The sequence below is a fragment of the Myotis daubentonii genome, chromosome 16 (genome assembly GCF_963259705.1).
Source record: "Myotis daubentonii chromosome 16, mMyoDau2.1, whole genome shotgun sequence".
NCBI lineage: Eukaryota > Metazoa > Chordata > Mammalia > Chiroptera > Vespertilionidae > Myotis > Myotis daubentonii.
The window spans coordinates 12,190,614-12,218,393 of NC_081855.1; the positions used below are offsets into that span (position 1 = coordinate 12,190,614).

Below are 27,780 nucleotides of genomic sequence, written 5' to 3' on the forward strand. Positions count from 1 at the left end.
CCCAGGTATGTGCCAGGTATGTGCCCTGACCTAGAATTGAACCTGCAACCTTTCCATGCACAGGACCACACCCACACTCAACCAAACTATCCACTTCAGCCCGGCCATTATACAATTTCTGGAATTTTATTTCAATCAATTCTTGCAAAGTCTGTAGGTTAGGTAATATTCACATTTTGCTGATGAGAAAAAAACAAAAACAAAAAAACAACCTCTTCATTTTGAGACATTATTCTTCACTCATTGCCACGTTTTCCTGCCTGCCCTAGAAAGGCTCTTGACAGCAGTTTCACTGGGTATCGAGAGTCGGAAGCAGTCTCCTCACCACCACCCTTTCCAAAGCCTCCCCTGCACTGGCACTGAGGCTGCCCTGGAGGGCGCTGAGGCTAGGTAACACAAAACGACGAGAGGATTTGGACCACTGGAGCCACTGTACCCACCTCTCCTCTCTCGGCCTTTCACTGCCGCACTGGAGATAGGCCAAGGTTTGCGGCGCTAGCACTTCGGACACAGGAAGTGCTGCAGTTTTTCCCTCTCCAGAGCTGTTGTCACTGCCTGGAGGTTATAGGGCTGCCCAGGAAGTCCTCCACATGCCTCCCGTTGGGGCAAACATGGTGGTGGACTCGGCAATGGAACTGCTATTTTTAGATACTTTTAAACACCTCAGCGCTGAGGTAAGACTTCGCTTCTTGATTCTGTCTCTGCTTCTCGACTGTGGGACATGTACAAAAAATCCTTAGGCATGCCTTGACTTTCCCTCCTGCCGGTGGCCTTAAATTCCGCACGTACACACCCCATCCTCCAGCTGGGTCTGGGCACCACGTCTGCAGGAGGGCATCGCTGGCCAGGACATTCCTCTGCGTTATCTTAGGCTCCTGCGTCTTTGGTTGTGTTGGCTGTTCTGCTTGCTTTGCTCCCTTGCACCCCCGTCAACTTTGGGCCTGGAAAATACCTTGGTTTTCAGGTTTAGCTCAGGTGGTGTTTGGGAGGGTCGCAGACTGCCTGTGTTTGACAGCAGTTCCGGAGACCGAGCAGGTCACGATGGCTTCGTGACTCCTCAATCCCTCCTCCCAGGTCCTTTTTCTAACGGGAGTTAGGTTGCCCAGGTGTGACACTCATTCGGTTTAGGATTCAGCCATTAGGACATGACATATATGCACAGAATGGCTTTTGCATGGAGGATACCTGTGAGGAGGGAAATCAGCAGTGAAAGGAACCAACAGCAGATTTGGAACCCCCAGACCAGGAACCTCGCTCACTCCCTGCATGTCTCCCCACTGCACTCCCCGAAGGTCTCCCTTGGTGGCCAGCCTGGGAATACAGGAGGCTTGGAAGGCAAGCCTCCCTCCCGCTCCACCATTCCATGGCTCCAGCAGGCACCGCCATCTTTGTGGCTATGGGTGCCACCATCTTTGTAGCAGAGTGATGGTTAATTTGCATATTACCCTTTTATTAGATAGGATTCTCATTTTTTATTTATTTATTTATTCTTTTAACAAATCACTTTCCTAGTTTCTTTTAGTCCTTTGTCCATGGATTCCTTTAGCTCCTTAAGATGGTTGATTTGAAGTCTGGGCTTTAATTGTCTGGGCTTCATCAGGAATGGTTTGCTTATATTTTCCCTCTCTATGAACCATACTTTATTTCTTGGCATGCCTCATTTTTCTGTTGTTGAAAACTGGACAATTTAAAAATATAAGATAGCAACTTTGGAAATGAGATTTATTGTCCCTTCCTTTTAAGGTTTGTTATTACTGGTTTTTTTTGTGTGGGGTTTTTTTTTAGTGACTTTCTAAACTAATTGTGTAAAAGCTATCCTTTGTCATGTGTAGTCACTAAAATTTCTAAAGTTAGTTTAGTCTTCAGTTAATAATTAGATAGGGATTTCCTTAAGTACCCAAGACAGTAAGTCTCCCTTACTGAAGGGCTCCAGCACAGTGGGGCACATATTCAAGACTCCAGCATTTACAACTCTGCCTAAGCATTTATTCCTGTTTATGCAGAGCCTCAAGACCATCCAGAGCTGAGACAGGGCCTGTTCAGGTCTTTTACTGGGCGTGCAAACCCGCACATGCATGTGGCTGTCTGACCCCCGCCCCATTCCCCTCTCCCCCCCCCCCCCCCAACCCCAGCCCAGGAGTATGTCAGGGCTTTTTATTTCATTTATCTATTTATCTATTTATTTATTTTTCTAGTAGTTTTTTTTGTTGTTTTTTTAATCCTTAACTGAGGATATTTTTCCATTGATTTTTAGAGAGTGGAAGAGAGAGGGAAAGACAGAAAGAAATATCGATGTGAGAGAAACACATCAATTGGTTGCCTCCTGCACGAGGCCTAACCAGGGCCCAGGCTGGGGAGGAGCCTGCAACCAAGGTATGTTCCCTTGACCTGAATCAAACCCAGGACCCTTTGGTCCACCGGCCAACACTCTATACACAGAGCCAAATCGGCTAGGGCTGTCAGGACTTGTTAAAGCCTCCTATGAACATCTCACTCCCCATATTGCCCTTTAATTTTTAATTTTTTTTTTACCAGTCTGTTTGTCTCAACAGGTATTAGCAACTCAGGCAGTTGTGCTATTTAAACAATTGCTACTTTTTTTTTTTTTTTTCCCCAACAAACCACCTGGAGTCTGTTAAATAAAGATAAGCCCTACAACTGGAACTTCCTAGGGAGCTGCCAAACAAATCCAACAGTGACAGTTCTCTGAGGATGGGACTCCAACACCAAACCTATTTGGGGAACTTCTAAACTATTTCAGTGGTTGGTTTTCTCCACTGTGGTGGTTCAAGGTTGCTGGTTTTCAAGGCTACCACAGAGCTGAGGAGAGGTAGGATGAGGACAAGTTAAAACACCACAAAGCTTATTATTTTTACAGAGACTCAACCATTTTTATTTAATACATGTTTGTCATGTATCCTAATTAATCCTTCGGTTAATTTCTGGAGCTTGAAAAAGTTGATTTGGACAAATTCTGCCAGTGTTCTCCTTGCTTCCATGGAGGATCAGATCTTTGGAGATCTTTACTCCACCATTCTTGAAATGTTTCTCCAGAATTTCTCTTAGTAGAAAGTGGGATACAATGGACTTCTCTTAAATTAATGCAAGCAGCATATACTGAATTCACTTAGAACACCAGACATTCCACCTATGATATATACCGCCCAAACAAAAATTGTCTGACTTCTCAAATTTCATAGAATGTCAGCACTAGTTTCCAAAGTCTATGGCACCCACCCTGAGTAAGAACTCAGAATATTGGAACACCTGAGTACAAGCTCAAATTTGCTTTTCAGCTCCATCTGAGCAAGGAAGTCTAAGGGACAGACTGTCCAGCTGTAACTGAAGACCAGTGTTTTTCACACCTTCAGACCCACAGCAAATTTTTAAAAAATATATTTTATTGATTTTTTTTTTACAGAGAGGAAGGGAGAAGGATAGAAACATCGATGAGAGAGAAACATCAATCAGCTGCCTCCTGCATACCCCCTACTGAGGACTGAGCCCGCAACCAAGGTACATGTCCTTGACTGGAATTAAACCTGGGACCCTTCAGTCCACAGGCCGATGCTCTATCCACTGAGCCATACCAGTTAGGGCTCACAGCAAATTTTTATTACAAATATTTTTAAATACCCTTTCTATTATTCTAAAAAACATATAGATGGATAGACAATATAACTTACCTCAGGCATTTTTAAAGTCAATGTCTAATATAAAGGAGAAATAAAAGGAAGCAACTTATGGAAATATGTAGTTCAATATGAAAGGAAATGGCCACAACTACTGAAGACACAATAAGGTAGTCAGGTGCCTAATTTATGAGCACGTCATTAGCAGGAGTGTGGCCCTACAAATCGGACAAGGAAGCTGCAGCAGGTCTGACTTGCAATACAAAAGCCATGAGCAATGTTGCCACTGGTGAGTTTTAAAAATGAGGTAAAACTCTTGGTAAAGTGCTGAACAGGGTATAACCTCTTCCACTTGATAGTTGCTTTTGATGTCAAATATTGTGAATCTGCAACTAAAAATGTAAAATGGAGTTTTTATACGTACAATGGGACAGAGAGTCTAGGCTCAGATAATTGTCAATGCTCACCAGCTAGAGACCATGGGGAACAGACCTGTGGTTGAGCAGTTGGGCTTATTAGGACCTTTTGCACAAGAGAGACCACATCAAGGGTGTCTCATTGAGGGTGCTAAGAAGGGCTTATTATAGGATGTGGGCCTATAGGTGGGCCTCTGTGACTTCATGAAGGGCTGGCTCCGTGGATCATAGTTGGATTGGGTGCTTTCAGAAAGTAAAGCAAGCCTGAGTGATATCCTAATAATTTTCATCTAGAAAGTAGGAAGAACAGTGGTCTGAAGTTGTCTTTAGTAGAGCAGCAGGCACTCATGTAAGCCAGGGGAGAGGGTGTTAGGTCTTTTTTGAGGTCTGCACAGCACTTCTATGCTCCCTCATGATCAGAGTCCTTATTTTTTCTTGCACCCTCATGGTCAGAATGGCTCTGTCAGATGTTGATGGTGTATACAATTATGTTCAACAGACCACCACAGCCTGGCTGTCAGAACGGGTCAGCTTCCAGGGGTTGCTTTTTCTTTCCCTTTATAAGCAGGTTTTTATGGACATAACTATTCATGAGATATGGAATTTATTATATGGAATTGACATACATGACAATTTTTGGTCCTGTCCTCCTCTTGGCCTGGCATCTGAGGCTCTATCCACGAAAATAACCAATCATCGTGTTAATCAACCCTTCTCTCTCCATACTACAAAACACTCTCCCTTGTGGGTGGCACCATCTCCATGAGAACCACTGCTCTGAATATTCTAAATCCAATCCCCTAATCATATTAGAGTAAGGATACATACTTAAGAGTACACCAGCCTACACCCTCACTGAACTATCTTGATTTAATGGCTTTGCATAAAAAGTTGCCTTTAAAAGGCCATCTAGACCAAAGGCTATAAATCTACTGTAGAAAGGATGCCAAGAGCGTTGGCCACCACAGGGGCTGGTGTCTCCTACAGAAAGCCCCACATGAGAAGTATGTGAAAGGCACTGCTAGATGCCTATCCAATGTCCCTTTTCCCTACTAACAAAATCTCTTTTATTCAAGGCAGCAATGTGCCTTCCTTAATAACCTGTTTTCCCAGACTTTCTTACTGGGTGACATCATTCTGGCCAATGAGATGTAAGTAGAAGCAAAAGTCTCCTGTGATTTCTTCAGCTGTGACAGTCATGACCCTGAGGCAGTGCGCATAGGGACAAAACCCAGCTTTCTAAGGAACTGTTTAGTGACTACATCAACACCAGCAATCACCTACTTTCAGACTTCCTTTGTTGAAATCCATTATTTGTAGGATTTTCTGTTACTTGGAGTTGAACTAATTACTAACAGAGGAAATTAATAGTTATAACAGGTCATTGAGGAAATTAAAAAATGGAGGTTTATGCTAAGCCTATAATATTACAATCAATTGGACACAGAACAGTGCTCAAATTATATATGGGGAGGGGAGGTTGAGTTAAATCTTCATTTTTCACAGAAGGAAGTCAACAGCTAATTATAAAGTCACTAAGTCAAGAAACAATATAAGCACTAAGCATATTATTTAGAGGTACAGAGGTAAATATCCCAAAACATAAAACCAAGCAGTTGAAAATGTTTGCTCCTGGGGAACAAAATTGAGAATGGGATAAGACTTGCATTTATCTGTTGTCCTTCTGTACGACTTCATTTTCTGACCATGGGTGCTTTCTTTAATTAGTTGTAGTGGGAAAAAGTTACATGTGAGATTACATTTTCCTTGCCACTAAATTATAACTTCTTCAGGAAATCATAGGCTTTTTCCTCTCTTATTTAGAACAACATAAAGGTTTGAAGGAGTGTTTTCTGATTTTCATAAGAATTTAGTATTCTTCTGATTTTATTTGTAATTAAAAAGTATATTTAACATATGATTTGAGACTATATTCTTCAAAACCAGGGATGGACTGGTTTCACTTTTCCTAGTAGTGGTTTGCAAACAGCGGCTCAGGAGGCTCCTTGGAAATTGGTAGGTAGGGCTGAGAGGGTGACTCCAGAGCCTCCAATTCTGTTTCCACTAGAGCAGCTCTGCTTTATTTATTATAAATATTAAGCTTTGCAACAAGATTTGGAAGAAAGAATTGTACTAGTATGAAAAATCACTGCACTATGGGCAAAAGTTAGCACAACTGAACAGGTACCTACTGAATTATTCTATCCCAAATACTACACTAATGCAAACAATTAGGGGGGATGCTGAAACTACAGTTTATTGAAGAATTCAGTTAGACTCTAGCAATAGAAAAGCCAAAACAATAACACTCAAACAAGATAGAAGTTTGTTTCTTTTTTTTCTTTTAGAAGTTTGTTTCTTATTTAAAAACTAGAGGCCTGATGCACAATATTCGTGCAAGAGTAGGCCTTCCTTCCCCTGGCTGCCGGCACCAGCTTCCCTCTGGCACCCAGGACCCAGGCTTCCCTCGCAGCCCCATCTTCATTCGGAAGGACTTCTGGTCTAATTAGCATATTACGCTTTTATTATTATAGAAGATTCAATAGGCAGTTCAGGGTTGCCATTCCCATTAGAGGGAGCTCAATACCCGCCTTCTTTATCTGCTATTCACAAGCTCCACCTATGTGGTCCACATTTCAGCTAGCAGGAAAGAGAAAAGGGGAGGGGACAGGCATGCCCCTCTTTTAGGAATACTTCCTGGAAATGTGCATGTGGCCAGAACTCAGTCACATGGCCACATAAGATGCAGCAAGCAAATCTGGAACAAGCTGTCCTTGTTGCCATGTTCCAGCTAATAAGTAAGAAACATGTAGAAGGGAAAATGGATATCAGGAATAAGTGGTAAACTCTGCCACATGCATATCCCAAAAATCAATTCATATTTGGTTTGAGGGACTGCAGGGTCAAGTAACAACATAGTTATATCAAAACCTGTATCCATGTGTCCCCTCTCAGACTCTCTACTTTAAAGATTTAGATCTTTCAAATTAAATAATAACATGTCTGTATGCAGCGCTGACTTTCCTCACCAGATAAGCACAAGTAAAATGGCAAACAGGCATTTAATAAATGAATGGCTTAATAACTTAATGTTTCTTAAGAAAGGAAAAGACACTAGAGACAGATATTTCCTCTAAACACAGTAGTGTATCCTGAAGAGACTTCCTGTAACCTGTTTCCTTGGACAAGTCACTCGGTAACCTGACGTTCCAGGCATCACATGAAACGGGTATGTCATGAGGATCAAATGAGATTACACATGTCAAGGGCTTTGTAAACATTAGAGTTTTATACAAATATAAAGTTATGCGCTTTCAAAGCTATCACTCCAATAGACACATATTCAATTAAACAAAACATCTTTAAAAAATTTTAACAATGTATAAATACATTGACAAAATAGTCTGTTGATTAAGACTCCAACAAAGGTTACCTACAGTATACCTATAAGAGAATTTACATGTGTCCGTAACAGTTCCTAGACTGTGACACATACTGCTTTTTATGAAATACCATTAACACAAATGCATGATTTATAATATCCCCACTAAAGCAAAAAAAAAAAAAAAAAAAAGATTCAAGATTCATCAAATAAAATGTCTTTTAGGCATTTACTATGCCAAGTACTTAAATAATTATTCTTATTATGACGTAAGAATAATGCTCTCTTCATGGTAAAAGGTTTCGTCAGGCCAAGGACCACTGACGCTCTTCGGGAGGTCCCAAAGCAAAAGCTGGTTGTCCTCTCCAAAAATAAATAGAACACAGCAATCTCTAAGTATCCCTTACACAGACACCATGAAAACTCATTTATATTAACGGACCGAAAATACATGACTTGTTACAATAAAAATAAACAAAATTTTAGAAACTAGCTCATGCCACTGATCCAAATTTGGTTTTTATCTGCCTGTGAATGCCTAAGATAAGAGTTTCATTATGAAGTACATAGTAAACCATAAAATTAACAATTATTTCTAACTTATACATAGCCAAAGTGCTCACTCTTCCCATGGAAGCAAAACTTTCTTCTGAAAATAATCTACAGAAATATTTAAATACACATAATTTTGAAATGAGATTAAGAACAACCTTCTACATTCTATGAATCAAAATGCAAAAGTCTTCATTACATATATACATGAACATAAACACTTTTGTCAAACTGCAGTACATGGATATTACATGACTGTGCACACACATATGTATACCATGATCCAAATTTTGACAATGTTTCTAGCAACACCATATTTTTAGCCCCAAATGCTAGCTAGCAAGAAAATGAAAACTACTTTTCCTTTTTTCTTAAAGTAAATTTTCAAATGGAAAAACAAACCCAACACTCCGCTCTGCTACATGTACTGAGTTCTAAAAGGCTCAGAGTGAAGAATCTCTTCAGTTGTTCCCAATATAACAGAACACACGGGACTCCTCTCCCTCTTCAGGAAGTCTGATCATCTCCGGTGTTCTGCAAAAGAGTAAGAACTCCTGAATAAAACAAGCTATTTTACTTAATACAGACTTCAAAGAACTAGAGAAATACTCCGTATTTGTAAGCAGAGCTAGCTACATTAACTTACATTCAATGGCCCCAATCATGTTAAAAATTACAAACATGCTGGAGAAGCAAATCAATGGATCCACCCCAACGTCCAGCAGGTCAGTGTCATTTTAGCAGAGTATCGCCAGGTGCCAGGTAAGTCCACTAATCAACCCAACATTCACTTTCACTGTATTCAACATCCACCTCCATTTCAGAAACACCGAAAATCCTAAGGAAAAACACCTCCTAAGCACACACCTGACAATTACCATAGGTGGACCACAGCAAAGATGTTTTGGCACCCTGCAAAAACCCTCAGGAGGAGAATCATGTCTCTCCAAAAATATTAGTTTTCTCTACTTCTCATCCTTTACATAAGAGAAACCACAGCAGAATGAAAAGAACAATGAATTTCAGAGAGGAGAGCTTAATAAATCCTAGTTTTGTACCTTTTGTACCATTTATAAGCTGTATAATCTTGAGTAGGGCTTCAGTTATCTAAATACAATCATCATTGGACCCACTGGGAACTTGTTAGACATGCAAATTGAGACCCCACCCAGATCAAATGAATAAGGAACTCTGGAGGTGGGACGCCCACCCATGTTTCAGCCCTCTAGGTGATCATCATACCTGTTCAAGTTTGAGAATCACTGTCTAATACAATACTACTTGACAACCTACTGCCTGGAAACAAAAACCTAATCATTTTTCCCAAGAAATTTAACAATCTACAATTACTACTTATCCCATTGAAAACCCTGATTTAAATATTCATATTGGGGAATTCTAGTAAAACCATTATGTTCTAAAAAAAAAAAATCTCGGTACTTTAAAACAATCTTTAAATATACAGTCTTATTTTGTTTCTAATCGTTCTTTCTACATAAAACCTAAAACCTTACAATATCATTCTTCAAAACTGTTAGAGCCCCCAATATTAATGAAAAGTAACTGATTTTTTTTTTTTTAGTAAGCTATTATCAATGACAGTTTCTCTCTCTGGTTTTAAAATAATTTTAGGACACTGATAATACTCTGGGATGTCTTAAAAGCCTCCAAAAATTAATTAAAATAACTATCATCAACTCATACCTAAATAAATATGTACCTTAAAAAACTTTAAGTATTTCATAAAAATTAAACTCTACAAGAGTTAGAAATTACTGCATTAGTCACTTGACACATCAAATTTAGCCTCACAGCCAGAAAAACTTACTTGTCTTAAAAACTGCTTTCCAAGGTAAGATGTAGCCATGCTGGTTAAATTCTTTCTGCTGCCCACTTTGCACCTGATGTAGCCATATAGGTTGGCACCTTGCAGCACCACACCCATGGTAACCACAGCCTAGGAGAGAAAAATAAGCAATGATTACTGACCAACACCATGAATGAGACCCAACAGTGTCCTGGGGAGAAGGAAAAGGAAGGGGAGCTGTGCCAATAAGACTCCTTCACCTTCCAGAATAGATCTATAAAACATGTACTCTGCAAAAGGCGCCCCATCACCTGCCTAACAATCATTTATTAACACGTTAAGCGCCCAGCCTGTTTTGTCTTCTGGATGGAAAGTATAGTGTCAGTCACCGGTGAATAACATGGGCTTAACGTGTTAAATACACATGCTACAGTGGGCACCATGTCACCCCTGGGAATGAATCCAGTGGGGAACTGTGGTAGGCAGTTAGACAGACATGAGCAGGGCGAGGATGAGGGGCCAGGTCATCAGGGTATGCTTCACCCAACAGAAGAACCTAAATATACAAATTCAAAGTGAATGAAGGCAAGACAACACAATAGAAGGAGGTGAAAATGAAGCTGGCAGAGCTAAGGAATACAGAGAGAAGCCTCTGCTGACGCTCAATCCGAAGTAACCCACTTCTTTCTCTTGTACTCTCCACTCTCACTGGTGTCACTGCCTTTCTAATACCGCCTGCTCTCTGACTCTCTGACGCGCTGCCGGTCCACAGGTCCACAGCACACTCCACCAGAACATAAGCTCTATCAGAGTGATACCTTGTTTATCTGGCCCTAACAATACCTGCAGTGCCCGGAACAGGTCTGGCATACAGCAGGCTCTTAAAATATTTGCTACATGAATAAACAGAAGAGAACTGAGAGATCAAAGCAATTAAAGATGCTAGATGAGAACAGATAAAAACAATACAACAGAGATAACAAATACCTCAGAGTCAGAGAAATCAAAAAATAGAACATAAATTTAAAGATTTAACATAAATTTAAAGACTTAACAGAAGACAATTTTCCTGATTCGAAGGAAAACCTACGACTACATATACGAGGGGTACAGTTTCCAGAAAAATCAATACAAAAAGATAAACACAAAGACATTCCAGTTATAATATTTTAAAACTTCAAAAATAATTTAATTTTGTCCAGGGAGAAAAATGATTCACTCACTTCCATGGAGATTATGTAAGCCTCAGAGTCCTCTGCAAAATTCAATATAAGTAAGAAATGTCTTCTAAATGGTGCAAGAAATTGTGACCTGAGGTCATTATCCTAGCCAAATAGGCATCCTCCTATCTAATAATAGACAAACATGGTAATTAACCATACCTCTGCTATGCTTCCCATTAGCTAATCAGCAGGATATGCAAATTAACTGCCAACCAAGATGGCGGCCGACAGCCACACAGCTGAAGTGAACAGGAGGCTTGCTTGCTCCAGTGATGGAGGAAGCCAAGGTTCCCCGCCTGCCCCGGCCCAGCTCTGAGCTCCAGATGCAACAATGTTGCAATCATAGAAGCTAAACAAACCCCAGGTACCTGCTTTCAGCCAGCTGGGCCCTCAGAGCTTAGAGCGCCAGTGATGACAACAGAGTTTCAATTATAGAAGCGAAACAAACCCAGATACCTGCTTTCAGCCAGCCATGGCCTCAGAGCTGGAGCCGGCTCTCAGCTCCAGAGACTGCTATAGAAGGTAAATACATCCCAGAATAAAAAAAAAAAAAGAGGCTGGGAGCTTCAGTCGCCCGCCAGCCTGAAAACAGACCTCAGCCCCTCACCCAGGCTGGCCAGGAACCCCAGTGGGGACCCCTACCCTGAAGGGGGTGTGACCAGCTGCAAACATCCATCAGCCTGTCATCCAGGCTGGACAGGCACCCAAGCGGGACCCCCACCCTGATCCGGGACACCCTTCAGGGCAAACCAGCCAGCCCCCACCCGTGCACCAGGCCTCTATCCTATATAATAAAAGGGTAATATGCAAACTGACCCTAACAGCAGAAAGGCTGGGAATGACTGGTCACTATGACACACACTGACCACCAGGGGGCAGACGCTCAATGCAGGAGCTGCCCTCTGGTGGTCAGTGCGCTCTCACAGGGGGGAGCTCTGCTCAGCCACAAGCCAGGCTGATGGCTACCAGTACAGCGATGGTGGTGGGAGCCTCTCCCGCCTCCTCAGCAGCGCTAAGGATGTCTGACTGCAGCTTAGGTCTGCTCCCCACTGGCAAGTGGACATCCCCCGAGGGCTGCTGGGCTGCCAGAGGGATGTCTGATTGCCAGCTTAGGCCCAATCCCCTGGGGAGCAGGCCTCAGCCAGCAGATGGTCATCCCCTGAGGGGTCCCAGACTGTGAGAGGGCACAGGCCAGGCTGAGGGACCACCCTCCTCCAAGTGCACAAATTTTTGTGCACCAGGCCTCTAGTCCTATATAATAAAGCAGTAATATGCAAATTGACCATCACAACCTTGCACAAGATGGCCACCCCATGAGGCCAAAAGATGGGGGGCAGAGGAGGGCAGTTGTGGGTGACCAGGACAGCAGGGGAGGGCAGTTGGGGGGACCAGGCCCGCAGGAGAGGGCAGTTGTGGGCAACCAGGCCTGCAGGGAAGGGCAGTTGGGGGTGATTGGGCTGGCAGAGGAGGGCAGTTGGGGGCAATTGGGCTGGCAGGGGAGCAGTTAGGCATTGATCAGGCTGGCAGGGGAGCTGTTAGGGGATGATTAGGCAGGCATGCGAGCTGCTGGGAGTCAGCAGTCCCAGATTGTGAGAGGGATGTCCGACTGCCAGTTTAGGCCCGATCCGGCAGTCAGACATCCCCAGAGGGGTCCTAGATTGGAGAGGGTGCAGGCCGGACTGAGGGACACCTGCCACTGCAGTGCACGGATTTTATGTACCGGACCTCTAGTTCAAGAATAAAGTCAGTAGGCTCATATCCTTAAACATGACAGAGCCAAAGGAAAACAACACCTACAACTTGCTTTTTAAATCACCCAACAATGAAATTCAGCCAACCATCCAGGACGTCAGAGGAAAAACTGCAATAAAAAGACTGAATCAATGTATTTTAAAATACTGTAGATCAAAGACAGAACAACTAGTCAGAAATGTCATTCAAAAGGTAATTATTATGAACCTTGACAATAAAAATAATAGTGGAACAAACAAAACAGGTGATAGAAAAGGGAACTAACAAAGGGGGAACTTTAGGAGTATTCCATTTCTTATGTAAACAAAGTCAATAAATAGGTTTAAGTGTATTACTTAAAATAAAGATTGTGTAGTAAAGTTTTTGGGAAGACCAACATTACACACATTTTCTACTGCATTCATGGGTCAACTGTATATTCAACAAAAATTCAGAGGTGGAAGCAGGGAGGAAAGGTAGGAGAAACCATGAGTGTTAACTCTTCCATCTCCATAGCAGGAAATCAGATATTAAATGCATTTCCTAATTAATAAAAGAAGGTATGATACAAACATGTAATAAAGATAAGTACTAGAAAAACTGAAAGTAGACAATAAATCTTCCAACTTGAAAAAGGGAAAGCATTTATGTATACATGCAAAGAAAACGAGAACCTACATAGCAAAACAAAGACAAGAAAATATAAAAAAATAGGGAAAAACAATTAAAAAGCAAATATATCTGATACCAATAGTCAAGTGAGACAAACTTAACCATTAAAAGAACAAGACTCGTAGTTTGGTTCAAGCAACAGATTACATTTTCCAAAGATAGCAGCAACAGTATATCCTGTTCCACATGCTCTTCTAGAACCTCCTTTAACATGAGTCCTCCCCTCCAGCAAGGTGTGAAGCCTAATTCCCACTCCCTTGAACAGGGATAGGTAGCAAAGTGATGCTGTGACTTCTGAGGGTAGGTTGTTATTACGGGCTGAATCATGTCCCCCAAAAGTTCATATGCTGAAGTCCTAATCCCAGTATTCCTGAATCTATCTATATTAATAGAAGGGTAATATGCTAATTAGACCGGACGTCTTCCGGACATCCTTCCGGACGTCCTTCCAGACAAAGGCATGGTGGCGGGGGCCAAGGCAAAGGCGGTTAGGGGCGATCAGACGGGCAGGGGAGAGAAGTTAGGGGCAATCAGGTTGTCAGGGAGAGCAGTTAGGGGCAATCAGGCTAGCAGGGGAGAGTGGTTACACGAAATCAGGGAGGCAGGCAGGTGAGCAGTTAGGAGCCAGTGGTCCCAGATTGTAAGAGGGATGTCTGACTGCCGGTTTAGGGTCGATCCCGCAGGTATCAGGCCTAAACAGCTGTCGGACAACCCCCAAGGGGTATGGGATTAAAAGGGGTGTGGGCTGGGCTGAGGGACATGCTCTCCGTGCACAAATTTCGTACAACAGGCCTCTAGTCCTATATAATAAAAGCCCAATCATCCCGCAGGTTGCTCTGCAGAGGGAGGCGACCAGCGGCTGCGGTGGGGGATGGGGTTGGCTGGCTGGAAAGTGGGTGGAGCCAGGCCAGCAAAGGTGGGTGCTAGGAGGGACTCCCAATCGCCCTGCCGGTCACCCCACAGATCGGCCCTGATTGCCACCTAGGCCTAGGGACCCTACCCATGCACGAATTTCATGCATCAGGCCTCTAGTCCTATATAATCTATACTAATAAAAGAGAAACATGGTAATTGGCGTACGACAGCTACCCTTCCCATTGGCTAATCCCCCTGTCACTCACAAAGTAGGGCCGAGATATGCAAATTAACTGGCAGCCAAGATGGCGGCCGGCAGCCAGGCAGCTGATGCGAACAGGGAGGCTTGCTTGCTTCAGTGACAGAGAACTCCAACGTTCCCCGCCTGACTTGCCGGCCTCTCAGCTGCAACTCTAGGCAACTATGTTGTGAATATGGAAGCTAAAAAACCCCCAGAAACCTGCTTTACTCAGCAGGGCTTCATCCAGCTGGACTGCAACATTGTATCAAATACAGACGGTAAACAAAGGCCAGAAACCTATTTTCAGCAGCCGAGGCCTCAGAGCTAAAACTGGCCCAGAATAAAAAAAAAAAGAAAAGAAAAAAAGGAGCGGTTGGGAGCTTCAGTCCCAGCCTGAAAACAGCTCTCAGCCTCGCAGCCAGACTGGCCAGGCACCCCAGTGGGGACCCCCACCCTGAAGGGTGTGTGACCAGCTGCAAACAGCCATCATCCCCTCAGCCAGGCTGGCCAGGCATCCCAGTGGGGACCCCCAGCCTGATCCAGGACACCCTTCAGGGCAAACCAGCCAGCCCCCACCCGTGCACCAGGCCTCTATTCTATATAGTAAAAGAGTAATATGCCTCCCAGCACCAGGATCAGCAGAGCCACGAGGCCTCCCAGCACCGGGATCAGCGTGACGGGGGCAGCGCCCAAACCCCCGGATCGCCCTGCAGCTCTGTGTGTGAAAGGGGGCGGGGCCCCAACCCCCCCCCCCGCCCCCCACGGGTCCTGCTCTGTGTGTGACGGGGTAGAGCCATAACCTCCCCATTGGCCCTGCCCTGAGTGTGACAGTGGCGGCGCCCCAACCCCCTGATCGGCCCTGCTCTGTGGGTGATAGAGGGCAGCGCCCCAACCCCTGATCCGCCCTGCCCTGAGTGTGACGGGGGCGGTGCCCCAACTCCCCTATCAGCCCTACTCTGTGAGTGACAGGGGGGAGCTCCTTAACCCCCTGATCGGCCCTGCTCTGTGCATGACAGTGGGGAGCTCCCCAACCCTCTGATCGACCCTGTTCTGTGCATGACAGGAGGTGGCGCTGCAACCTCCCCATCGACCCTGCCTTGAGTGTGACAGGGGGCGGTGCCCCAACCCCCCAATCGGCCCTACCCTGAGCGTGACTGAGGGTGGCATCGCAACCTCCCAATCTGCCCTGCTCTGAGCCCGACCAGGGGCTGCACCTAGGGATTGGGCCTGCCCTCTGCCACCCGGGAGCAGGCCTAAGCCAGCAGGTCGTTATCTCCCGAGGGGTCCCAGACTGCGAGAGGGCACAGGTCGGTCTGAGGGACCCCCTCTTCCCCTGAGTGCACAAATTTTTGTGCACCGGGCCTCTAGTCTATACTAACAAAAGCCTAGGTGGTCCTCATGCCCTCATGTCGTCACAAGATGGCCACCGCCATGTAGTCACAAGATGGCTGCCCCACACGTTGTCACAGGATGGTCATCCCATATATCATCACAAGATGGCCACCACAAGATGGCTGGCAGGGGAAGGCAGTTGTGGGCAATCAGGCCGCCGGGGTTTGGGGGGACAGTTGGGGGCGAATAGGCCAGCAGGGGAAGGCAGTTGGGGGGGACCAGGCCTGCAGGGGAGGGCAGTTGGGGCGATTGGGCCGGCAGGGGAGTAGTTAGGCATCAATCAGGCTGGCAGGGGAGCTGTTAGGGGGTGATAAGGCTGGCCTAAACTGGCAGTTGGACATCCCCTGAGGGTCCCAGATTGGCGAGGGTACAGGCTGGGCTGAGGGACAACCCCCAGTGCACGAATTTTGTGCACCTGGCCTCTAGTAAAGAGCTAATATACAAATGGTTGTCACGCCCTCATGCTGTCACACCATAACGGATCAGACACTCAACACTGGGGAGAGAGGAATGGGGACCAGCTAGGCACAAATGAGCTCACGAGAGAGGAATGGGGACCAGCCAGGCTGCGGCTGGGAGAGGGACAAGCTGCCTGCTCGATGGTCCCGGGCACCAGCAGCTTTGCCTGCGCCGGCTTATGGCCCAGGAGAGGGACAAGCTGCACATCCCATGGTCCCGGGCACCAGCGGCTATGCCTTAGCCTGCGGCCCGGGAGAGGGAGAAATCGCAGGCTCTGCGGTCCCGGGAACCAGTGGCTGGGTCTGTGGCCCAGGAGAGGGACAAGATGCCCGCCCCGCGTCCCGGATGTCAGTGGCTGCGTCTGCGGCCCAGTCCAGGAGAGGGACAAGCCACATACCCTGAGATCCCGGGCACCAGCATCTACAACTGCAGCCCAGGAGAGGGACAAGCTGTCCACCCCACAGTCTGAGGCGCCAGCAGCTGCTCCTGTGCCTGTGGCCCAGGAGAGGGAAAATACACACGCCCCATGGTCCCTGCAGTCCCAGGCGCCAGTAGCTGTGTCTGCACCTGCAGCCCAGGAGAGGGACAAGCCACCTGCCCCGCAGTCCTGGGCGCCTGTGACCCGGGCGAAGCTGCCCACCCACTGTCCTCTTTTGCTGCGGCCAGTGCAGGCGAAGACAGCCAGGTCCTGTGTGCCTGCAGCTGGCCAGAGGAGGAGAAGCCCAGGTCCCGGGTGCCTGTGACCGATCAGAAGAGGGAATCCAGGTTCCCAGGTGTGGGGTGAGGGTGAGGCAGAGGCGGTTCGGGGTGATCAGGCCAGCAGCGGAGCAGTTAGGGGCAATCAAGGAGGCAGGCAGGCAGAAATGGTTAGAGGCGATCAGGCAGGCAGGCAGAGGGGTTAGGAGCAATCAGGCAGGCAGGCGAGCGGTTAGAAGCCGGCGGTCCCGGATTTCGAGAGGCAGTTGGACATCCCCCGAGGGGTGCCGGATTGAAGAGGGTGCAGGCTGGGCTGAGGGAACCCCCTCCCCGTGCACAAATTTCATGCACTGGGCTTCTAGTTCTATCTAATAAAGAGGGAATATGCTAATTGACTGCTCTGCCCTCAAAAGTGGCAACACCCACAGACAATAAGGAGGGAATGTGCTAATTGACTGTCCTGATCTCAAAGATGGTGGCACACACAGCCAATGAGGGAATGTGCTAATTGACGGCCACGCTCCCAAAGATAGTGGCACCCAATCACCTCAGCCCCGCCAGGGTGGCAGGCGCACGGCAAAGCCAGGCCTGCCCCCAGTTGGGCCTGGCTGCTACATGTGCCTACCTCCAGAGACACCTAGTCCCCTCAGGCCCTCAGCCCCCTAGGGCCAGCCGGAGGCACAGGCAAGCCTTGGATGGCAGCTGTCCAGCCGCCGAGGGCTGCCCGAGGCTCAGGAAACCAGGGCCGGCCGAGGCTTGTGCTGCTGGCAGTAGTAGCAGCAGAGGTGTGATGGGGCATGGCCTTTCCCTGATTGCCGGGTCGCCTCTTGCCCCGAGGGGGCAGGCTGGGCTGAGGGAATCCCCCCATCCAGTGCATGAATTTTCATGCACCAGGCCTCTGGTCTAATCTAATAAAAGACAAACATGCAATTGACAGTACCTTTGATATGCCTTACGCTATGCCCACCAGCCAATCAGAGAGACTATATGCAAATTAACCCAACCAAGATGGCGGCCGGCAGCCACGAAGCTGAAGCGAGCAGGAGGCTTGGTTACTCCAGTGATGGAGGAAGCCAAGCTTCCCAGCCAGCTCTGAGCTCCACTGAAGGCAACAAAGTTTCAATTATAGAAGGTAAATAAATCCCAGAATTTAAACAAAAGAAAAAAAGGAGAGGCTTGGAGCTTCCATCGCCGGGGGGCTTGGCCAGCCTGAAAATGGCCCTCAGCTCCTCACCCAGACTGGCCAGGCACCCCAGTGGAAACCCCCCACCCTGAAGGGGGTGTGGCCAGCTGCAAACACCCACCAGCCCCTCACCCAGGCTGGCCAGGTCCAGAACACCCTTCAGGGCAAACCAGCTGGCCCACACCCGTGCACCAGGCCTCTATCCTATATAATAAAAGGGTAATATGCAAACTGACCCTAACAGCAGAACGACTGGGAATGACTGGTCACTATGACACACACTGACCACCAGGGGGCAGACGTTCAATGCAGGAGCTGCCCTCTGGTGGACAGTGCGCTCTCACAGGGGGGAGCTCTGCTCAGCCACAAGCCAGTCTGATGGCTGCCAGTACAGCGGTGGTTGTAGGAGCCTCTCCTGCCTCCTCAGCAGTGCTAAGGATGTCCGACTGCAGCTTAGGCCTGCTCCTCGCTGTCAAGTGGACATCCCCCGAGGGCTGCTGGGCTGCCAGAGGGATGTCTGACTGCCAGCTTAGGCCCAATTCCCCAGGGAGCGGGCCTAAACCAGCAGGTGGTCATCCCCCAAGGGGTCCCAGACTGCAAGAGGGCACAGGCCAGTCTGAGGGACCCCCCCCCCAGTGCACAAATTTTTGTGCACCAGGCCTCTAGTATATATAGAAAAGCCTAAGCAACTGAATGGCCGAATGATCGGTTGACTGGTGGCTATGACATACACTGACCACCAGGGGGCAGACACTCAATGCAGGAGCTGCCCCTTAGTGGTCAGTGCACTCCTACAGCCAACCTCCTGCGGCAGGCCAACCTCCCATGGTTCCTCCCCCAGGAGGGATTGCCAGCCAAGCCAAGGGACCCCACCCATGCACAAATTTGTGCACCGGGCCTCTAGTGTGATTATATTTAGAGACAGGGTTTTTAAAGAGGTAATTAAAATAAAATGAGGTCACTAGGTGGGCCCTAATCCAAAATGACTGATGTATTTATAAGTAGAAGAAAACAGGACACAGGCATGTACAGAGAAGTCCATATGAAGACATAGGGAGAAGGTGAACATCTACAAGCCAAGGAATGAGGTCTCAAAAGAAACCAACCCAACCAACACACTGACCTGAGGCTTCCAGGCTTCAGAGTTGTAAGGAAATAAATGTTTGTCCTTTAAGCCACCCAGTCTGTGGTCTTTTGTTACAGTAGCCTGAGCAAACTCATACAGTTGTAAAAGGGAATTCAGATTGTGAGCTCAAACACTCTTAATTGGAGCTTGACCCTCCAAGTGAGCAATCTAACTGCCATGGGGACACCAGGCTATGAGGAAGCCCAAGCCACTTGTTCAGACCATGTGGGAGGCTGTGGGCCTCATGAAGAGGAGATGCCACTCCAGCTCCCAGCCACTCCAGCAACTGACTGACTGCAGCTACAGAAGCCAGAACTTCCAGACAAGCCCTTCCCAAGCTCATAAACCAGAGAAACAGAGGGATCATGAAATGTCTGTTGATGTTTTAAGCCACTAAATTTTGGGAAGATTTACTGTATAAGCAATAGCCAGAACAGTTTAGCAACCAATATTTTAAAAAAGACTACTGTTAGTTCCAAACTAAGATAAACATGTTTGTCTGGAGTTTACTGACTATCCTCATCCCACAAGTTAACAATGTGATAAATACAGCAATCTCTGTACCAGGTGGGTTAAATTAAAATTCTGCCAGACATCCGGAGAACTGGTGAAATTGGGTCTTTACTATGACTCTGCTCATCAATGCTTAAAAAGGAGAGTTGGGAAACCAAATGGGAAATTTAGGATCAAGCTGCCCACTCAAGATGGGACCCTAATGTTAACGTAGATGGATGCTTACTATGATTATCCATCAGACATTTTAATGGGTTATTCAATAGCTATACACTGATACTCACCAACCACTTCAGTCTGAAGGAGAAGAGAGCGCTGAAGGCAAATATCACCCAAAGCACTGGACAGGCAATAAGTCCTAACCAAAAGATTCTTGATTCAGCCTCGGAAACAGTTTTATTCTCTTGAGGAGATGCCTACACAAGAACATGAATTTAATAACCATCAGTAAGACTGTTTAACATTTTTTATGAAAAACACCTTATCCTCAAATTCAAATAAATACAGAAAACCAAAGTCCTAAGTTAGAACCATCACCCTCCTCCCCCGACCAAAAAAAAACAAAAAAAACCCCAAACAAACAAACAAAAAAACCAGCTACTAGGTCTACCATTATTGTAACTTTAGGAACTGGTTTAAATATACTTGTTTTAAATCAAGAATTTCAGGACAGAGTAGAGAGTTTAAGCATGATCTCTGATAGACTTCAATTCTTCTTACATTTATGTTTATGCATATAAGGAAGCTTTAAATGATACCTTCTTAGGTGAGGATCAAAGATATCAAGATAATAGTCATCCTAAAAAGTCGAGTCAGGGTCCAGAGGAAAAAAATGGAATTGAGGGGTTCTGGATAATGACCCCAATATCTCAGCAGAACCCAGGAATTGATCAGAGTGGCGAGTTGTTTATAAGGTAGATTTTATAATGTAAAGAAATATGGGCTCACTGAGCATATGCTACTTTCTGAGAAACACTTGTGAAGGCCCTTCCAAGCAGAAGGCAAGAAATTTCATTGGTACTGTCTCCAAAAGTGTTGTCCTCTGCCTCCCAAACAACATTCATTATAGAGAAGCAGGCCAACCCAAAACAGACCAGGGTCCCCTAGGGCTCCGGAAGGTACAACTTAAAGATAGCACTGCGCTGATCAATTCAGATTTTCTATCCAGTTGCAATCCTTCTTTCTCAGGGCCCACAAATGGGAAAGAACCATTGGAGCAAGGACAGAACAAGCTACTAGAAGCAGTAATTCCAGGCCAGGCAACTTAAGGAGAGACCCTTTGTCATCAGCTCCCAACAGGCAGCTTAGCACACTATATAAACTCTAACCCAAAGTCCACCCCCTGAGGATTCCTTCCTGTACAGTTGCTGGTCTGAACTAGTAAGAAAAATACAATTAGTTTTAGAAGGCCATCTGGTTTAGCATTGACATGACAAATGATTTGGATAGTACTTTTAATCCTGAACACTTCATCCATAGACACTAAATGTAAACTACACATAATTCATTGAATGATACTAAAAACTGGGGGAGGGAAGAGTTTACCTTCCTGGACTCAAACACCCAATGGCTTTTTCCATCTTCATCAATATGATTCCACCAACGCAGGCCAACCATTAGTCTACCTGTGACATTCTGGTAAAGATTAATATATGCAACATGTTTTAAAAGCATTATTTAAAGATCTACCATATTATTTCACAAACAAAATAGCATCAACTTTACCTCCATAATATTCAGTTAAAGACCATTACATACCAGGCCTGGATGAAAGATTAAACAAAATGGCAATGGCAGGACCAGCAAGGGTGGAGATGACAGGGTAAGCATACATAAACACCTCCTTTTCCCTCATGAATTCTTGTCCTTTCTCCGGTTCAGTAATTTGTTCCAAAACGCCTTGCTCTTTAACTGCTGTGACTTATTTTTCCTATATATTCTGACTGCAGCTACATATATTTTATATTTTATAACTACATATCTCTTAAATTGGTTATTATGGACTGAATGTTTATGTCCCCCCAAAATTTATATGCTGACACTCTACCCACACCATGGATTTTAGAAGGTGATTAGGATTAGATTAGGTCATTAGGGTACAGCCCTCATAGATGGGATTAGTGCTCTTACAAGAATCAAAAGAGATCTTCTGACCTCTTCTCTGCCCTCTACCATGTGAGGTTAGAAGGAGAGGTCAGCAGTCTGGAACCCCAAAGAGGGTCCTCAGCCGAAGTCAATGATACTGGCACCCTGATTTTAGATTTCCAGCCTCCAGACCTTGGGAAATAAATCCCTATAGTTTATATGGCATTCTTTTATATCTGCTCAAACTAAGACAATGCTTGCAAGTACTGGACTTCTCTCAGTACATCAAATATACCAAGTTCTTTTCCTCTTACGAACATAACTAATTATTTTGATAGCTTTCCTAATTCTTATTATTCAACAAATATTTATTAAGCATGTCATGAAAATTTCAAGCACACGAAAGAGTAGTTTTACAGTTAACACCTATATACCTACCACCTAGAGTCTACAGTTTATACTTTAAAAGTTACTTTATCACATGTGTACCTATGTTATCTATCCATCCATCTCTCTACTCATCACTGCCTTTGAGTTTGAAACCATTTCTTACATTCCTTTCTATCCCCTACAACTTCAGCATTATTGACAATTTGGGCTAGATAATGCTTTGTTTTGGGGAACTATCCAATCTGTGCATTTAAAATGTTTAGCAGCGCCGAAACTGGTTTGGCTCAGTGGCTAGAGCGTCGGCCTGCGGACTGAAGGGTCCCAGGTTCGATTCCGGTCAAGGGCATGTACCTGGGTTGCGGGCACATCCCCAGTGGGAGATGTGCAGGAGGCGGCTGATCGATGTTTCTCTCTCATCGATGTTTCTGACTCTCTATCTCTCTCCCTTCCTCTCTGTAAAAAATCAATAAAATATATTTAAAAAAATAAAATAAAATGTTTAGCAGCATCGCTGGCCCCTACCCACTAGATGCAAAGAGCACTCTTCCCCCACCTGCTGTGATAACCAAAAATGTCATCAGACATTGAGACATATGTGCCCTGGGGGGCAAAACAGGTCCTGGTTGAGAACTACTGCGCTAGAGCCTTCACAGATGGTGGGTACTCCTTAAGTATTTGTGAACAAACTATCCTGAGGTCTTATCTAGACAGCCAGAAGTGACCCCAAGCAAAACAGGTGAAATGGATTAGAAGCAGTATGTAGTCACATTAGATTTTAAAGCTGATGTAGGCTGACAAATAGTGTAATAATCTACACATGATTTGATACACCTGGCACTTTAACACAGATGAGGCCAAAGGTAACAAAAAGATAAATTAATAAAAATGCTATGTTTCATTTTTTGTACTGTTTATACACCATTCAATCTCATCGTATTAAATGGTTTCAAAATAAAAACAATCAAACCTACCTTGACTGCCCAAAAGTCACATGACAATAACAAGATAATTGTCACCATACAGGCAATAAAGCTGCTGCTGAACAATTCACAGAGAAGATAGACTACAATTGCACTGACTCGAAAGAATAAATGGAAAAATGATGCCACTGGATGTCTGAAAACCAAAACATAACAAAAGAAATGTGATTACATTTTAGACAGTTACTGCAGATGTAGATGAAAAATGCTTCAGCCATAGCATAACCATGCAGTTTGGTCAAAATAAAAGATGATTTGAGGAAGAAGCAAATCACCAACCTCTCTTTTTCCTTAAGTCCCATTATTTGACTAAGCCCTGTTGTAAAACAGCAAATACATTATGTAAACAGGACTTTAACAGCTCATTGAATACTTCAGGCATTTAGACAAAGTAACCATCAGGAAGAGTTTAACAGCTTTATTGAGATATAGTACATATACCTTACAATTCACCTATTGAAAGTACATAATTTTTTTTAAATATATTCATAGATTGTACAACCACCACCATAATTACCCCAAAGGAAACCTTTACCCATGGGCACTCACCCCCATTTATACCAACCCCATCCCTTCTCCAGCCCTAGGCAACCATTAATGTAACTTTGTATAGATTTGCCTATTCTGGACATTTCATATAAATGAAATTGTGGTCTTTTGTGACTGGTATCTCTCACTTTGTTTTCAAAGTTCAGGTAGAATCTGATTCCATTAAGTGAATTTCTTTAGAGAGAACTAAATTCGGAATAGAAATGTTTGGCATAATATTTTCATGTTAGTTTATATAAAAGATGCAATTCTGAAATTTGCACAATAAATCAAAATGTCATAATGCATCTACAAAAACTACTAGTATTTAAAGGAAAACATAATAGTGTTCATGTAATTGGATTTGCAGATCTGAAAACAGTGTTGAGTAAAATTCCATGTCAGTTATGCACAATGAGAATCTGAAATGTCCCCATTTTTGTCTAAGACTAAAGATCACACTGGTGAGATACAATATTCACAAGGACATCACAACCACTCTGCTTGAATCCCATCAGCTGTCACAGGCAGAAAGTACTGGACACTAACACAACTCGTAAAAGTTATCCTCATACCTGATTTTGGATTTTGGGGGTCGATTAGTTGTTTCCTCTTCTGCATCAAATAGTGCAACATCTTCACTGTCATCATTACTGTCCTAATAAGAAAATTAAAATACCTATGAAGCAAAACGAATTCAGTATGTACATGCTGACTACATACAAGGCAAGCATGCTAGTCAAAATGGAAAACAAGGTTAAGGCATAGTCAAAGCCATCTGGAGTCAGAACTTAGGAAAAGGGCATGTGCAGCCCCTTCACCCCCGTCCAACCAACTGGCAAAACCCCACATGGTAATCCAAGTATGTGCTGTCTCCATATGTACCCAAGCTGATAAGCCTGTGAAAACCACCAGGGTGCAGCCGATGGCCCTGCATTGGGAGAAACTCAATATTTCTGGCTCCTTCACAGAACCATCTGACTTGCATTATTTCCCTGACCCCTTCTCATAACTCTCTTTTTACCCAAAGCAAAACCATTTGTGCTCTGAATCGCTTCTCTTCCTGCCTCCTCGGGGGCTTGTTCCATTAATTTTCCCTTTATTTACTTTCTTGTATCTTCAAAGCTTTCTATTAGCTCTTTCCAATCAGCATAGAAACTTCTACAGGTGTCCTTTATAGAGTGAAAATATTATTTAAAAGCCCTGACCTGAATCTCTCCTTCTATCTCCCACTTTCCAAAGGGTTCCTTCCTTTCACAACTTTAGACTTCTAAGAGTGGTTCACATTTCAACTCACTGCAGTTCACCTTCAGCCTCAACCACAATAAATCTGCTCTTTATACCTTTCCTAGTGCCAGCCACTCATCGGCCTCCCTGCTTCTAGTTCTAGTGGCAGGCTCAGCTCCACTCCAGCCTCTCATTTATCTACTGCGTAATCCTCCCAACATGAAAATCATACCGTCACTCCCGGCCCAAATTGTTTACGGTGCCCCTACACGTAAGGAATAAAACTTAACTCCCTCCCACGCAGCTTAGATCTCATGATCTGATCCCCTCCTTACCTTCTGACACTCCCTCCCACTGGACACGACAGCAACAGTTACTACATGTTCTGAAAACACCAGGGTCTCTCCCCTCCTTCTGCCTTTCACGTTTACCCAGAAAGCTCTTCCCTTTCCCATCTCCTACGTAGCTCACCATTAGGCAAAACCAAATCATCTTTCAAATTTCAGCTCAAATACTGATTTAACAGAGGAACTCTCCCTGGAATCCGCAGACATACCATTTCCCCTGTCCCCACAGCACTTGAACAAATCTCCATTTGAACAATTATCTCGAGATAGTCTTAAGCAAGAATAAGAATTATTCTTATGTACTCCTCCTTCCCTCCAAGCGGTAAGCTACTGGAGGGCAAGGTCTGACCCTACGCTGTACGTCCTAGTGTCTAGGAGAGCAGGAGGCCAGGCAATACAACCGACCACAGAGGAGGCGATCACCCATAAAGTGTGGCGGACTGATCAGTGCCAGGAAAAAGACAAGGGCAAGGGGGAGCACAGGGCAGAGGATCAGAAGCTTCCGGGAGGAGAGTTTACCAGCGGGGCCGCGACAGAACAAGTAGGCTCCTGCTCATTCCAGTCCCTTACGTAGGAATATGTTCAAAGGTACAGAGTGAGAATACACAATGTACAGGGAACGGCCAGAGCCCACAGAGTAAGAGAAAGGGGAAGACGTGGAGGGGGAACTAAGGCTAGAAAGGTAAAACGGACTCAGGTCAGAGACCAGTTGGTCCTTGGTTATAGGCTGGAATCACTTGGGTCCACCCTGAGGTTCAGGGATCAGGGGCCGGGGGTGTGGTTTGGGCACCTGGATTTTTGAAAGCGCTCTAGAGCAGCGGTTCTCAACCTTCCTAATGCCGCGACCCTTTAATACAGTTCCTCATGTTGTGGTGACCCCCAATTTCATTGTTACAAATTGAACATAATGAAAGCATAGTGATTAATCACAAAAACAATATGTAATTATATATGTGTTTTCCGATGGTCTTAGGGGTCGCGGTCGAGAACCGCTGCTCTAGATGGTAACATTGTGCAGCCAAGAGTATGATGCTATGGAATTACCGTCCTAATAAGAAAATCAAATACCCCTGACGCCTTCAGCTCTTGATCCAAACAGTCCAGTCTCCATCCAGCAGCCAGGGTGACCTTTTCACATTAGGTCATATCCTTCCCCTACTGACAACGCACAGCACGTGGCTGAAAAACAGGCTCCTCCTGACACAGCACAACCTGGCCCCGCTCCCCTCCAAGCCATCCCCTCCATTAACCGTGGAGAGACAACAATGCCTCCTCTGACTCCGCCAGGGAAGTCCAGGTTCTGATCCCCGCACAGGGTGAATCTGTACGTTTACTTGGGAAGAATATTTGGCAGAAGGGATTGAATGAATGGTCCTGAGATGGGAGATCACCCAGGTGGCCCCAGTGATGCCATCACAATGGTCCCTGTAGGGGGAACCCAGGAGGGTCCGAGCCAGGGAAGGTGATGCGACCATGAAAGGAGAGATCGGAGGGAAAGCGGCCACTGCGTTACCCGCGGATCCTCAGTGACTCCCCGCCAGCCTTTCCGGAGGGCAGGGCCTGGACGGCGCTGGGCCGCAGTGACCCCTCCAACAACGGAAAACACACCTAGGAGCGAAGTGAAAGCGCACTTCGCAGAACTCTTCTTTAAAGAAAGGAGTCTGAGTTATCCAGACTCATCTGACCGGAAACGTGTGGGCTGTGAGTAAATCCTCCAGCCACCACCGATGCAGGGAAAGTGGGCAGCGCGCCCCTCGCGGTCAGGCTACGCCTCCCCCGCTCCGCCCCGTTCCTGCAGCCGCCCCGGCACGCAGCACCCGCGCCCGTCCAGTGCGCGCGTCCACATCAGCGGCGCCCCCGAACCGCCGCGGCCCGCGCCCGCTCCCGCCGCTCCTCCTCGGGCTCGGGCAGCCACCGGGGCGCGGACGCCAAAGCCCGGGACGTTCCGCTGGCGCCCCATCGTCTCCGGGCCCAGGCTGGGCACAGCCGCCCACACCGCCGCCGCAGCCCCTCACCTGCTGCAACATGGCGGTCCAGGTTAGCCTCACTTCCGGGAGCCACGTCAGCACCGACCGCCGGGCGGGGGCTGGAACTGACGCGACTGGGTCACCAAAGGCCTAGAGGAGCCGAAGTGCAGGCCCCAGCCCGTCCCCACTTCCGCTTCTCAGCGCCTCGCGGGAGGAGCAAGTACGGGAGCCCGGGCGAGCGTGGGGGCGGGGCGAGCGTGGGGGGCGGGGCGATCCCGGGGCGGGGCGAGTGGGGGCGGGGCGATCCCGGGGCGGGGCGATCCCGGGGCGGGCGATCCCGGGGCGGGGCAAGCTGGAGGCCCGAGAGTGCGTGGCG

General features: G+C 46.0%; 1 protein-coding gene across 2 annotated transcripts; it reads right to left on the bottom strand.

Annotated features, from left to right (window-relative positions):
* Positions 1–2,816: 2,816 nt before the first annotated feature.
* On the bottom strand, positions 2,817–27,611 carry TVP23C (trans-golgi network vesicle protein 23 homolog C). 2 transcript variants are annotated; one of them, XM_059668572.1, is made up of 7 exons: positions 27,453–27,526; positions 24,439–24,521; positions 23,327–23,471; positions 21,426–21,515; positions 20,165–20,296; positions 9,811–9,939; positions 2,817–3,059 (listed from the first exon to the last, which is right to left on the bottom strand). In XM_059668572.1, the coding sequence occupies exons 1-7, from the start codon at positions 27,462–27,464 to the stop codon at positions 3,024–3,026; spliced, it is 627 nt and encodes a 208-aa protein (XP_059524555.1). In that variant the 5' UTR covers positions 27,465–27,526; the 3' UTR covers positions 2,817–3,023. The 2 variants fall into 2 exon arrangements, with proteins under 2 accessions (XP_059524555.1, XP_059524554.1); XM_059668571.1 differs by lacking the exon at positions 2,817–3,059 and adding an exon at positions 7,319–8,516 and having other exon boundaries at positions 27,453–27,611.
* Positions 27,612–27,780: the final 169 nt, after the last annotated feature.

Excerpts from the sequence above, each read along its gene's own strand:
- TVP23C (XM_059668572.1), bottom strand. Across the intron at positions 23,472-24,438 it reads CCCCCAAAATCCAAAATCAG|ACATCCAGTGGCATCATTTT; the intron begins GTATGAGGATAA and ends TTTGGTTTTCAG. Across the intron at positions 9,940-20,164 it reads CCTTCAGACTGAAGTGGTTG|GCTGTGGTTACCATGGGTGT; the intron begins GTGAGTATCAGT and ends TTTCTCTCCTAG.